The sequence below is a fragment of the Mauremys mutica genome, chromosome 4 (assembly GCF_020497125.1).
Source record: "Mauremys mutica isolate MM-2020 ecotype Southern chromosome 4, ASM2049712v1, whole genome shotgun sequence".
NCBI lineage: Eukaryota > Metazoa > Chordata > Testudines > Geoemydidae > Mauremys > Mauremys mutica.
This window is the reverse complement of record NC_059075.1, coordinates 69,534,202-69,548,500: the sequence shown is the minus strand read 5'-3', so window position 1 is coordinate 69,548,500 and position 14,299 is coordinate 69,534,202. Positions and strand designations below refer to the sequence as shown.

Here is a 14,299-nt window from a genome sequence, read left to right as displayed (position 1 = left end):
AATAGCTGAGTCACAAGAGCCTACTCTTCATCTTCCATCACACAGTGGCAAAAGAAGATAGAGAAACAGTGAAGAACTTGATGGCTCAGAGGTATAGAAACAGATGGGAACTAGTAATCAGTTCTAGTACTAGTCTAGGTCATGATAATGCAATTAACTCCATGCAAGTGAACCCTGGCACCTACAGCGGACCCCACTGACTTCAGTGGGGTTCCATGCATGCTACCCAGGCAGAACCCAGTGCAGAATCAACCCTAAACTGTCAGTGACTGAAAATCATTATCTAATGGCTGCTAGGTAGCCTAAGGGAAAGGTATTGGTGGTCCCAGTCCAGTTCCTCTTTGGACAAGCATTCATATCACAAAAACACCATCAAAGATGGCCCCAGTTGGACTCCTTGTTGTAGAAGAAACAAGGACCAGATGCCTGCGGACACTAAGGCAATGGAGTTCAGGAGCCTAAATACCTTTGCGGAACTGGACCTACACCTCTCACTCTTAGAACATAAGAACGGCCGTACTGGGTCAGACTAAAGGTCCATCTAGCCCAGTATCCTGTCTACCGACAGTGGCCAATGCCAGGTGCCCCAGAGGGAGTGAACCTAAGAGGTAATGATCAAGTGATTTCTCTCCAGCCAGCCATCTCCACCCTCTGACAAACTGAGGCTAGGGACACCATTCCTTACCCATCCTGGCTAATAGCCATTAATGGACTTAACCACCATGAATTTATCCAGTTCTCTTTTAAACGCTGTTATAGTCCTAGCCTTCACAACCTCCTCAGCAAGGAGTTCCACAAGTTGACTGTGTGCTGTATGAAGAAGAACTTCCTTTTATTTGTTTTAAACCTACTGCCCATTAATTTCATTTGGTGGCCCCTAGTTCTTGTATTATGGGAATAAGTAAATAACTTTTCCTTATTTACTTTCTCCACATCACTCATTGTTTTATATATCTCTATCATATCCCCCCTTAGTCTGCTCTTTTCCAAGCTGAAAAGTCCTAACCTCTTTAATTCTAAGTGGTCCCTACAGAGCAAAGTTGAGGGGCAGCATGAACTGTCACTGCCCATGCTGTACCTTTTCAGTGGATATGCAAAAGATTTAATTCCCCAGGGATTTCAATATAATGCCTCTGACAAAGCACTGAATTAACATATTTTTAAAAACTGTAAGACCAGCTATATTGGGTCAAACTAACGGTACATCTAGCCCAACATCCTGTCTTGCTGCAGTGGCCAATGCCAGGTTGCCAGGGAATGAACAGAACAGGCAATCACAGAGTGAACCATCTCATTGTCCACTCCCAGCTTCTTGCAATCAGAGGCTAGCAATACCCAAAGCATGGGGTTGCATCCCAGACTATCATGGCTAATGGCCATTGATGGACCTATCCTGCTTGAACTTACCTAATTTTTTTTTGAACCCTGCTATAGTTTTGGCCTTCACAACATCCCCTGGCAACGAGTTTCACAGGTTGACTGTGAGTTGTGTGAAGATATACTTGCTTTTGTTTTGAAATAAATACTTGCTGTCTATTAATTTAATTGGGTAACCCTGGTGCTTGTATTGGGTGAAGGAGTAAATAACACTTCTTTATTCACTTTCTCAACACCATTCACAATTTTGTAGACCTCTATCATAGACCCTCTCTCAGTTGTCTCTTTTTGAAGCTGAAAACTCCCAGTCTTTTTAATCTCTCCTCAGTCATACAGAATCTGTTCCATACCCTTAATCATTTTTGTTGCCCTTCTCTGTACTTTTTCCAATTCTACTATATCTTTTTTGCGATCAGGTGACCAAAAGTGCATGCAGTATTCAATGTGTGGGCATACCATGGATTTATATCATAGCATCATGATCTTTTCTGTCTTATTATCTATCCCTTTCCTAATGGTTCCTAACATTCTGTTAGCTTTTTTGGCTGCCGCTGCTCATTCAGTGGATGTTTTCAGAGAACTATCCACAATGACTCCAAGTTCTCTTTCTAGTATGGTAATAGCTAATTTAGACCCCCATTATTTTGTATGTGTAGGTAGGGTTATGTTTTCCAATGTGCATTGCTTTGCATTTACCAATATTGAATTTCATCTGCCATTTTGTTGCCTAGTCTCTCAGTTTTGTGAGATCCCTTTGTAACTCTTTGGATTTTGCTTTGAACTCAACTATTTTGAGTAATTTTGTATCATCTGCAAATCATCTATCACCTCACTGCTTACCCCTTTTTTCAGATCATTTATGAATATGGTGAACAGCACTGGTCCCAGTACAGACCCCTGGGAGACACCACTATTTACATCTCTCCATTCTGAAAACTGACCATTTATTCCTACTCTTTGTTTCCTGTCTTGTAACCAGTTACTGATCCATGAGAGGACCTTCCCCCTTATCCCATGACAGCTTACTTTGCTTAAGAGACTTTGGTGAGGGACCTTTTCAAAGGCTTTCTGAAAGTCCAAGTACACTATATCCACTGGATCATCCTTGTCCTTTGTTGACCCCCTCCTCAAAGAATTCTGATTGATGAGGCATGATTTCCCTTTACAAAAGCTGTGTTGACTCTTCCCTAACAAATCATTTTCATCTATGTGCCTGATAATTCTGTTCTTTACTATAGTTTCAACCAATTTCCCTGGTACTGAAATCAGGCTTACCAGTCTGTAATTGCCAGGATGGCCTCTGGAGCCTTTTTAAAAAATTGGTCACATTAGCTATCCTCTAGTCATCTGGTACAGAAGTTGATTTAAGTGATAGCTTACATATAACAATTAATAGTTCTGCAATTTCATATTTAAGTTCCTTCAAAACTCTTGGGTGAATCTGGTCCTGGCGACTTATAACTGTTTATCAATTTGTTCCAAAACCTCCTTTATTGACACCTCAATATGGGCCAGTTCCTCAGATTTGTCACCTAAAAAGAATGGCTTAGGTGTGGGAATCTCCCTCACATCTTCTGCAGTGAAGAGCGATGCAAAGAATTCATTTAGTTTCTTGCAATAACCTTATCTTCCTTGAGTGCTTCTTTAGCTCCTTGATTGTCCAGTGACCCTACTGATTGTTTGGGCAGGCTTACTGCTTCTGATGTACTTTTTTTGTTGTTGTTGGCTATTAGTTTTTGAGTCTTTGGCTAGTTGCTTTTCAAATTATTTTTTAGCCTTCCTATGTAACCCATGCACGTCCTGGGTGTGGTGTTCTGTCTCATCTAGTACTGAGACCACTTCGTGAGAGATTAATGAGTCTGTTCTACAGCTTTAGCTAAAAGCCATGCTTCCGGCCAATGGGAGCTGCAGGAAGCAGTGCGGGCCACAGAGATGTGCTGGCTGCTGCTTCTCACAGCTCCCATTGGCTGGGAACGGAAACCATGGCCACTGGGAGCTGCTGGGGGGCCATGCCTGTGGACGTAATGTAAACAAAATGTTTCACAGCCTGCCAGCGGATTACTCTGATGGGCCACATGCCGAAGGTTGACAGCCCCTGTACTATGTTTTATGATTTGGAAAACACATTTAATTTGAGCCTCTATTATGGTGTTTTAAAAAGTTTCCATGCAGCTTGCAAGGTTTTGTGACTGTACCCTCTAATTTCTGTTTAATTCGCTTCCTCATTTTTGTGTAGTTCCCCTTTCTGAAGTTAAATGCTACTGTGGTAGGCGTCTTAGGTGTTTCCCCTCCCACAAGTTTGTTAAATTTAATTATATTATGGTTGCTATTACCCAGCTGTTTGGCTACAACTTAAGACAGCGTTAATAAAATAAATGATCAAATAAGCAAGCCCTCTCAACTGTCCCAGCTTGTGTTTGGTTATGACGGAACGCGCACACAACTGTGTGCTGGGGGAATGGCTGCAGATTGGTGCCCAAGGAGAAGCCAGAGAAGAGCCAAATCAGTGAGGCTGAGACAGGAGAAAGTCTTGCTGAGACTCCACTGCACCCTACATGGTCATTTACAGTCTTGCAAAGTGGGTGCAAAATGCTACCAAATGGCAATTTTTCAGTCATGTGTTTTTTTGATCCATTCTGCCCTCTTGTGAGCGGGCCACGCAAGAGACCGGCCAGCGGGCCAGCTCCGGAGCAAGCTGCGGGTAAAGCCCCGTCCTGCCTGGCGGGGCCTTGGGTGCCCCGCAGCGGGATGAGGCGGGAGCCCCCAGGCACGGCAGGGTTTGAGGGGACGGGCTCGCAGGCGGCTTTCACAGGGGAACTGCGGTAAGGGGTCCCTGGGACGCGGACGAAGCGCGCGCCGGATTCGCCTCAGGGCTGATTCGCGAGGCCAGAGCGGCTCTTGTGATTAACAGGCAGCAGCACGTGACGCGGCTCCCGCCTCTGCGGCCACTGGCTGAGCGGCTCAGTGGGCCGGAGAGCGAGGGGCGGGGCGGTTGGTTCAGGAGAGGCTGGTTCTGAGGCCCGCGGGGAGGGGCTACGTCGGCCGCTGGGTGGAGCCGGCGGGGGTGGGTAACCGCACAGCAGGGGGTGGTGGGGTTAACTGTGGGGGGGGTTGGGGGGAGGTCTGGTTCTGGGACTGGCGGGGAGCTGCCCCTGGGCGGGCTTAGCTTTGTCATTGACATGTGGTTTCTTTGCCCGCTTCAGTAATGGCGGCTGTGGGGCTTCAGTGCCCCTAAAGAAAGATGGCACGTTATTTACATATTCACGCGGTTTGACCAATAAGCGCTCGCCGTTTTGGGTGTGCCGGCTGTCGGGAAAGTCACCTGATTCGTCTTTCAAGATGGCCGCGGCACTAGACTGCTCAGCCCGGAGAATGCAATCAGTGCGGACCGTCCCATAAGCCCCGAATGTGCAGGGGGAGCCGGACCGATCCATCACCGGTGCGGCTTCCCTAAGAGGTGCGTGTCTGGTGCAGGGCAGCCCAGCCCGTCCGACGCGGAGGGACCGGGACCGGGACCGCCGGTGCTGCTGGGCGCTGCGGCCCCGATCTCCGCTCATCCCAGGCAGATCACCAGGCGGGCGCTGGGATGGGGCACGAGAGGCAGCCAGCGGGGGCGGCGGAGCGCGGGGAGGAGGGCACCCCGGGAGGGGGCTAGCGGGGGGATTTCTGGATGTGAGCGGAGGGCTGATGCCCCAGGTCCTTGGTTCAGGGGTAGGAAGGACAGCAGAGGATGGGGAGCGAGGTGGGGGAAATCCATTGATGGGAGGGCTGACACGGGGTGTGGGGTGGGGGAAGGTGATCCAGCGAAAGTGTTTGGTGAATGTCTGACCACGTCCTAATACATGTGTCTGTGTCACGAATACAAAGCACCATACTGGGGGGTTTCTTGTACCTTTCTCTAAGCAAATGGTACCAGCTGCTGTTAAGACTGGTTGCTAGACTAGATGCACCCCTGGTCTGATATGGCAATTCTTACGCTACTTGTATTTTGAGTGACTAGACCATGGAGACTAAACTCTCTTGTCTTTCTTAAGATGATCTCTCTAGATCATGACTGACTGAGTTACCTTGGCAGGTCAATATATAGGGGTGAGAAGTTCCCAGTGTGGAGAAAACTTGAGCTGGAACTGCTCATGCTGTAGCAGCTCTGTTCACTTCAGGGTTGTCAAGATACCACATTTTACCTTCCCTACAGAGTTCAGATAGGCCAGTGCTCTCAATAAACAAACAAAATGATCCCTCCGTTTCCTGAGAGCATTGACTCTAAGCAAGTATCAGTGCATGTTTCACAGTGATAATGTTTAAATCACCTACTTGAACAAATATTGTGGTATTGATCATATCACCGGATGGGAATGCATTCCAAACTTTAAAACACTTTTCACTAAGTGAAATAGCTACAGCTTGGCTTCTGATTCTGGACCTGTTCTGTTCCAGGTGTATTGAGGGAAGATTTGCTGTGACTTATCTCTGGATGTTTTTTTTTTCTCCCCCCCCCCCCCGCCCTTGTCTTCAGGAGTCCAGTCACAGTGGGATGATGCATCCATTTGGTAATGAGGAAGCAGCCTCTCTGGAACATCTTTTCTGTTTTTTTTGTGAATGTGTGCAGCGGGGAGAATGGGAGCTAGCGCAGGCCTGTATTCCTCAGTTACATCAGTGGCAGGGGGATGGCTCTGAGAAAGTTGCAGCTATCCTGCAGGCTCTAATAGCTTGTCCATCTCAGTTAAGGTAAGTGCTGTGTGGGATTTTTGTCTAACTGGTGGAAGTAGAAGTGTGTTAAACAGGGTGTATGTGATGCAATTCTCAGAAATCGAGGCTGATTCTTTATTCTTAACTATAATGGACCCTTAGAATTAGGGCTGGAATAATGCAGGGGCTTTAGGGGCTGCAGCCCTGGGCCAAGGGGGTCCCAGCACAGCAGGGCTCAGGCAGGCTATCTGCATGCCGTGGCCCCATGCCGCTCCCAGAAGTATCTGGCTGTGGCATGTCTGTGGTCCCTGGTGGGAACCTACCAGTGGGAGCTGTGAGCCTGAGCAGTGCATGGAGACACGCTGTCCCCCTCCCTCCAGGGGTGCGTAGAGACATGCCAGCAGCCAGGCACTTCCGGGAGCAGCGTGGGGCTATGGCATGTAGGCAGGCAGCCTGCCTGAGCCCTGCTGTGTGACCGGCCAGGAACTGCCAATGGTAAGCGCCTCTCAGCTGGAGCCTGAACCTCACATCCACTCCTGCATCTCAACCCCCTCCTCCAGGTCAGAATCCCCTCCTGCACCAAACTCCCTCCCAGAGCCTGCACCCCTCACCCTCTCCTGCACCCCAACACTCTGCCCTAGCCTGGAGTCCCCTCCTGCACCCAACTCCCTCCCAGAAAGAAACTAATATAACAGCTGTTCTAAGGTAAGCAGTAGGCTATTTTGAATTAACTAAACTATATTCTACATGTTTTAAGACTGAAATGTAACCACAGAATGGCTTTATGTAAATTAAAAGGCAAGAGTCGTATAACAGTAATAGCCCCAGTGCTATAATTGTGATCATTTTGTTTTAAATTAGGAAAAAGACTTGTATACAGGGACCCCACAAAATCTAATAGCTCTAGGGCCACAGGAGAGTTAATTTGGCCCTGCTTAGAATCCTTGAAGCAGAACATGCTTCCTTGCCAGTGTTTTTGCCTTCATGCATTCCATTATTACAGTTAACATTTGAGTGCCGACCTGCTCAGAGTTGCACTAATTTATGTAGGGAACCCAGCCTCAGTCAGCTTACAACCTTGTTCATATATGCAATAGATAAGATGCTGGTATAAGCTCAAGATCATGCAGAAATCTAGCAAAGTTCAATTTTGAAAGACTTCACTGAAATAGCAGCAAAGAATCCTGTGGCACCTTATAGACTAACAGACGTTTTAGAGCATGAGCTTTCGTGGGTGAATACCCACTTCGTCGGATGCAAGTAGTGGAAATTTCCAGGGGCAGCTTGCTTCTTGCTTGCATATAGATACCTGCCCCTGGAAATTTCCACTACTTGCATCCGACGAAGTGGGTATTCACCCACGAAAGCTCATGCTCTAAAACGTCTGTTAGTCTATAAGGTGCCACAGGATTCTTTGCTGTTTTTACAGATCCAGACTAACACGGCTACCCCTCTGATACCTTCACTGAAATAATGTGAGTTGGAGGAGGAGAGGGAGTCTGTTTTAGATTTGCAATGGTGCTGACACTGAGTGATTTTTGTTTAGAAGATGATCGACCTATTTGTTTAAAATGTTCGCTTGTTACTAACAACACCTGAGATTATTAAAACTGAAAATGTTTAAAAATCTAATTTCTCACCACTTAAATTGTCTACTTTTCACATTTTTCAATTTGGGTAGTGAAACAACCACCGTTAGTTTCACTTGTTGTTGTTTTTTCTCTTGACTTCTCAAGCACTTGCATGAAACTGTTAAGGTTGGGTTTCTGACACTTCAGGGGAACTTAAAACATTTCAACTTTTTGTAATTTCAAAAAAAGAATCAAATGTTTCTTCTTAAGTCTTGTATAACTTTTTGGTAATAATTTGAGTATCAACTACACAGACTGCATTCTGGGAATCATTTTTATCTGGAGGAAAAAACACACAATTAAATTGGTGTTGCCACATGAGGGAAATAAGTATATTATGCTTTTTTTTATCCTTGGTACTGGCAACACGGCATACACTGGGTCTGTGGGGTCACTTTTCCTACTGTGAAGTGGGTAGAGATTTGTTTTGGTGCCTAGATGTTTGAAACTGATGGTATATACTGTTACCTTTGCAGGTGTGGACAAAATTGCAGCCCTCAGAGACTTGCTTGGCTTTGGCTCCTTGTGCTCAAGAAATGGCTGGTATGGGATCAGGTAAAGAAGTTTGTTGTAGTTGACCTCCAAATGGAAAATAATCTTTGTAAACAGAAAAATAATAAATTTTGTAGTTGCCTATTAAAATTTGAGACTTACTGCTGTTAATTACAGCTGGCTCCTTAGACCATTTTTCATTAAACTTAGCAAGAAATTAAAATAAGTGTTTTGGGATTATTTTTTGAGGCCGTGTGAGTTAGCTTTTTAGTGTGCATACTCAGTGTGAGATGTTCCTATGAACAGACAGCATGAGTTAGTAACTTACATTTCTGTAGCCCTTTTTATCCCCAAAAGATTAAATAAACCAATGATTGCACAATGCTTTACAAATGGCATACTTTCAGGCAGTGTAGTTTACATATACAGAACTGTGGGGAGGAGAGTGGTAGGCAGCGAGCACCCTGCCTAAGGGAGAAAGAAACAAGGCCTTCAAAAAGGGGAAGATTGGTTGTGTGTTTGTCTTTCCTCACCATTTTTATTCCTCTGACCCCATTGCCTAGGTTCATGAATTTTCATGATCTTTGAAGAATGGTGACCCTATCCCAAAGGGGTTATGGGGAAGTGACAGTTGCTAGCTATGTAGTTGGAAATAGAGAATGGAATCTGTTGGTGCAGGAACAACCCCTCGGTAACTTAGGATGGGAGAAAGGACTTTTAATCCTCAATAAAATAAATATCTCTGAAGTTGTCTGCCCTAAAATAGCAATTAAATAAGGTTTTGAGGTTTTTTTTACCTGTAAACTTAAGATAGTGGCTCACATCTTCTCTATTCTTTTATCTTTTTTTCTTTTCCTGATTAACTTCAGAAAATAATTCCAGCTATTCTCCAAAGAGAAACTGAATTCTTACTCCTCTTAGAAGAACTGCAAAAGGATGTCTCTGATGAAGTCCTAAAGGTGAGCTGAGTGCCTGATTTATTGATCATTCTTGGGATGAAAGGAATGCTATGAGTTAACTTGACTGACCTTGGGTTTGAGACATTAATGTACCTTTGGTCTTCTCTGCACAAAATAAAGACAGTTGAATGTGAGGGCAGGGCAGTTCAAGTTTTACTCACTTTAGGTAGTGAATTTGGCATATATAATGCTGATGATTCTGGCTAGAGGGGGATAATGTAGGCAGGTGCTGAGCAAGCTTCTCTACATAGCCTTGCTAATAATCCTGACTCCTGACCTCCAGCTACCTCTGCTGTTGCAGTCATACATCCCCATACACAACTGTCTGTGCACCTGACTTGCAGAAATGGGCACTAGGTTGGAAGCATCACATCTTGACATAATGTAGGATATGAGTTTGGGCCTCAATAGAGGAAAGGCTAGTGTGCGAACAGAATGAATCACTGAATCTTCTTGCTGATAGGCTTTGAAATCCAAAGTGGCCAGAACTGCCCTTGTTTTTAAAATTTTATTGTTCTCTACTATTCTGCTTCTTGTTCCAACTCAAACTCAAGTTGAGGTTTGACTCCAGACAATGGAGCTGATACAGCTGTCTGGCCATGTTTGGGAAGGAGAGCTAATAATGGATGACATCAAGAAGGCTAAGGTGTTTAATGCCTATTTTGCTTCATCTTCACTAAAAAAAGTTAATGGTGACCAGATACGCAACACAATTAATAACAACAACAAGGAGGAAGGAATGCAAGCCAAGGCATGGATTAGGATAAAGAATATTTAGCTAAGTTAGATATATTCAAGTGAGCAAGGCCTGATGAAATTCATCCTAGGGTGCTTAAGGAATTAGCTGAAGCAATCTTGGACCCATTACCAATTATCTTTGAAAACTGTTGGAGGAAAGGTGAGGTCCCAGGGGACTGTGGAAGAACAAACATAATGCCTGTATTTAAAAAGGGGATCCAAGAGGACTTGGGGAATAATAGACCAGTCAGCCCAACTTTGATACCTGGAAAGATACTGGAGCAAATTATTACATTTGTGGTTTTAAAAAGGTTGCTGCCAGAATTGGGGGAGCTTAGTGGTGCAGTTCAGGAGGCTGCAGCCACTGCACACTGATTATTGTGGAAAACTCCTTCAGTAGGGCTGATTGGGAGAAAAGCTGCACGTCAGTTCTGTAAAGGATGCAGCTGGTATGGTTTCACCATGGGACTCTGTCCTCTTATTTGCCTGTTTTGTACTCTTTCATCAGATCATAATGTCAGGCTGATAGTTTGAAATCAAGCTGAAATGATTTGTCTCTGCTCTCTCCATCTCAATTGGGATGTTGTGCATTGAGGGGAGGTGTAAAGAGGTTAGGGTTTGTGGAAGCCCTTTAAATACAGGAACAATGGAATGTAGCAAACTTATCTCAAAGGCGTTTGGGGAGCAGGAACTGTACTTTCATAGTGCTCTTGGGGTCACAAATCCATTCTTCTATTAGGTTTACTGACCCCAACCTGAAAAATCCAATAAGGCAGACCAGACTGGAGTAGAAGTGCCTTAACTAACAAGGCTGACCGTAGGTTGTAATGGATACACCAAGGACTCCTGTGTCTTGGGAGATCATTTTGTACAAAGTGCAGAAATGTGTCCCTTGGGCCCAGGACACTGTTATTGTCTGTAGTAATTCTCCAGTGCTCTGTCTAGCTCATTTTAAATATCCCACACAATGCAGGTTTCCAGGACTTTACTTGTTAGATTGTTTCATAGTGTTATAGACCTCAGACAAGAGGTTTCTTCTAATAATCAGCCTTTGTTCAGCTTCATCGCATTATCTCTAACTTTACCTCCTTACATCAGCCTAAACAATACTTCTTCCTTATTGGTATTAACCAGCTGCAAGTATTTGCTGAATGTAATTGTCTGGTCTATACTTCTGCTTTTCTCTTTGTAACATTCTAATAATTCTTTTAGTTTTGAAATTTTGGAAGTTGGGGGAGGAAACCAATAGACACTTTGAAAGATGAATGAAGGAAAGCCTGGATCTAGATGCCAAAGTAACAAAATCAGTGGGACACGTCAATAAAACTTGGGTTTTGTAAAGTACTTTTTATATACAGTAGGACAGTTTCCAGAATTAAAAACAAAAAAAATCCAGTGTCAGTACTTAAAAAAAAAAATAAAATAAAAAAAAAATATTCAAACAGCACCAGTGGTGGAAAGTAAAATATGTTTTAAAAACTTTTTTGTTTTTAATAAACCAAATCTTTGGATGGGAATTTGCATTTCAAAGATTTTTAATTGTCAGCGGAATATTTACTTTTGTAAGATTTAAAAAAGACTAGTTGCTAAAGGTTAATAGGAGCTGCAGTGATTCTAGTTAGGATGAAAATCATAAGGACACTGTATTCTCATGCCATAAATGGACCACGAGGTGGGAAACAGTGAGAAACTCCCTCAATAATGCAGTATTGTAGTTAGGAGCATTATGGGAGTTTTATACTTTAAATATCCAGATTTGGCCACTATTATAGATGATGAGCCAGCATGTGGCATCTGAGCTTCTTGGGAGTCATAACTATTGATGCCATGAGTTCGCAAAAAGTGCATTATTTTGGGATTGAAACTGAATGCCTATAGTTCTGGATTCCTATAGCAGAGTTGGTTGCCAAGGTAAATTTAATGGTTCCAAGTGAATGTCTATTGAATCTTTAAGTTTGTTGTATATCTGGTTTTATATATATATATATAATATTTTATTGTGTGTGTAAAAAACCAGGTGGCATTCAGGCCCCCAAACATATATCCGTTTCCTCCCAGGAGCTGTTTGAAGCATTTGAATGTGTCCAGAGCAAGCATGAATCGGACAGGAAGAAAAGAGATGGCCGCACATACAGATTCAGTGTGGAAGCAACCTCGGCTCTCCGGAAGCTTTTGTTGAGGGCTCCCCGGCGGGCACAAGCCCTGCTGGAGTTCCTGCAGGGAGAACATGGCACACCCAGCTCTGCACTCCAGCACAGTTGCTCTGTGCAAAACATCTACATTGACTTTCTCTGCGACTCCTTGAAATCTCTGCAGAGGCTTCAGCGGTATCCCAAATCCTCAGGAGAATTGGATCAGAGTGAGACAGTAGATGCTATTTACGGTGTCCTTAGTGTGTTGCATTTTGAAGTGGAGCATCAGACTGGCGAACTCCGACACTTGTGCAGGGAGCTGTTGGATGCTTGCTGGGCTGAAGGAAGCCCACTGAAGGAAGAGAGGTTACTGGGCTGCATACTGAGGAAGCAGAGCCATGCCTTGCTCAGTCTGTACAGCAACGTCTTCATAGAGAGGACAAGAGAGAAACTGTTGGGGCCAAAGTTGCCAGGAAAAGGTTTGTTTTGTTTTCTCATTAAAAGTTGGACCTTTGAGACTTTGCAGGCAAGATAGGTTGTGGGGAGCAAGGGGTGGGAGTTTGGCCACGTAGAGATTTTTAGTTATGGAAACTTAGTTATGGAGTCTGAACGTGGCTTTTGCTTAGTGATTCCCTAACTGTTCTACTGCTGAAAACCTTGCCCAGGGTCTGCTTTCTTCAGAGGTAGCTCTCTGTGTTTGAAAGTAATCCCATTTATGTGTCTCTCAGGTTCATCTGAGCAGTTGGACACAGAGCGGGTAATGCTGGCTTTGTTCGCAGAGCCTGAAGAGGTTTATTCTTGGAAGACTGCCTATTTCTACTGCCTGAGCAGCAGCAAGCACTTTCTGGAGCAGATTCTGGTATGGCAATAAAGATGAAAGGGAAGGGGAAAACCCAGTAGTGGATCAAGTTAGTGCCAGGATTCCAGCGTTAGAACACTTTAGATTTGATTAGAGGTCTTCAGAAGTCCTGGCTTTTGGTGCCAAGATATTAGCTAACTAGCAGTGGGTTTTTATAATCTGTTGACCCATCTGCACTGTTTCATCTCTATAATTTAAGATATCAGCATGGAGGTCTCTGGAAGATTTAAACGAGTGTGGTCTGATGGTTAGAACAGAGGATGTGGGAGATGGGGCTCCTGTATTCTACTCCTAGCCCTGCCAGGGATTCCCACTGATTCACTGAGTAACCTTGGCAGCCGCTTAACCTCTCTGCGATTCAAGTACCCCATATGTAAAATGGGGATAATGATGCTTCACAAAGGGGTTGTGGGGTTAAATGGATATTTAAGCATGTGAGAGCCTGGGGTGAAAGGTGCTATAGGAGATAAAAGTGCACAAATAAAGTCTCGTGTATTGAGGGCATGAGAATCCAGACAGATGAGCCAATTACTAGTACTACAATTACTATTACTGGCTCAAAAATTCCATCTATAGCTCAACAGATTCTTCTCTGGTTTCTGCATAAAACCTATTTGGAAAATACGCAGACTTAAAGAGTAGCCAGGGAGAGGGGGTGGATCGATTCTCTGGCTTCTACTTAGTGACTCCTTTTCTTTGTAGCCCAAATAAAGAGAAACTTGGTGGCCTGTAAAATCTGCATCCGACGAAGTGGCTATTCACCCACGAAAGCTCATGCTCCAATACGTCTGTTACTCTATAAGGTGCCACAGGACTCTTTGCTGCTGTAAAATCTGGGTTTGAGGAAGTTAAACCACTTTCTGAAACTACTATTGTGACAGCCCACCACCACCCCAGCAGGATTCTGCATTTTTAGAATAACAAATGCTTGCTTCCTTTTTGTTCTCTAGGTGACTGCATTAACACTATTAAAAAGGGAAGACTTCTCAGGCTTGAGCAGCTTACTGAGTCGAGAATTCAACCCTCTCAGACGTCTTCTGGTATTGCTAGGGTGGACTCACTGTCACAGCTTAGAATCAGCAAAAAAATTGTTATATGCTCTTCACAAAACTCAGGCAAGTAAGCGAGTGGAGAGCAGGTTGAAATGGCTGAATGCTATGACTGACAGTTCAGTTTGATTCCAGTCATTGTAAATTGGTTGCTTGGATTGTTAATCAAATCTGAAGTCTCTAAAATGAGACTTGTTCTAACTGCATAAACTGAGATTCTGAACTTTAAATGTCTTTCCAAATGGAAGACGTAAGGGTGAATCCTCTGGTTTGATTTATAAAACCTCTTTTAAAAAGAGGCTGAAAATCCTAACTTTTCCTTTAAAACAAATAGTATACAGGCAGCAGCATTTCAAGTTCACCTTTGCTACAT

The 14,299-nt window shown here is 44.1% G+C and overlaps 1 protein-coding gene across 1 annotated transcript in view; it reads left to right on the top strand.

The window, feature by feature from the left end:
- The first annotated feature begins 4,743 nt into the window (after positions 1-4,743).
- The window catches only part of ZFYVE26 (zinc finger FYVE-type containing 26), a 72,965-nt gene continuing 63,409 nt past the window's right edge, over positions 4,744-14,299 (top strand). The window contains exons 1-7 of the mRNA XM_045014202.1: positions 4,744-4,834; positions 5,894-6,105; positions 8,174-8,252; positions 9,059-9,148; positions 11,945-12,497; positions 12,747-12,877; positions 13,828-13,992. Of these exons, the coding sequence (XP_044870137.1) occupies positions 5,912-6,105; positions 8,174-8,252; positions 9,059-9,148; positions 11,945-12,497; positions 12,747-12,877; positions 13,828-13,992 (1,212 nt within the window). The 5' untranslated portion in view covers positions 4,744-4,834; positions 5,894-5,911. The remainder of the gene's footprint in view (positions 4,835-5,893; positions 6,106-8,173; positions 8,253-9,058; positions 9,149-11,944; positions 12,498-12,746; positions 12,878-13,827; positions 13,993-14,299) is intronic.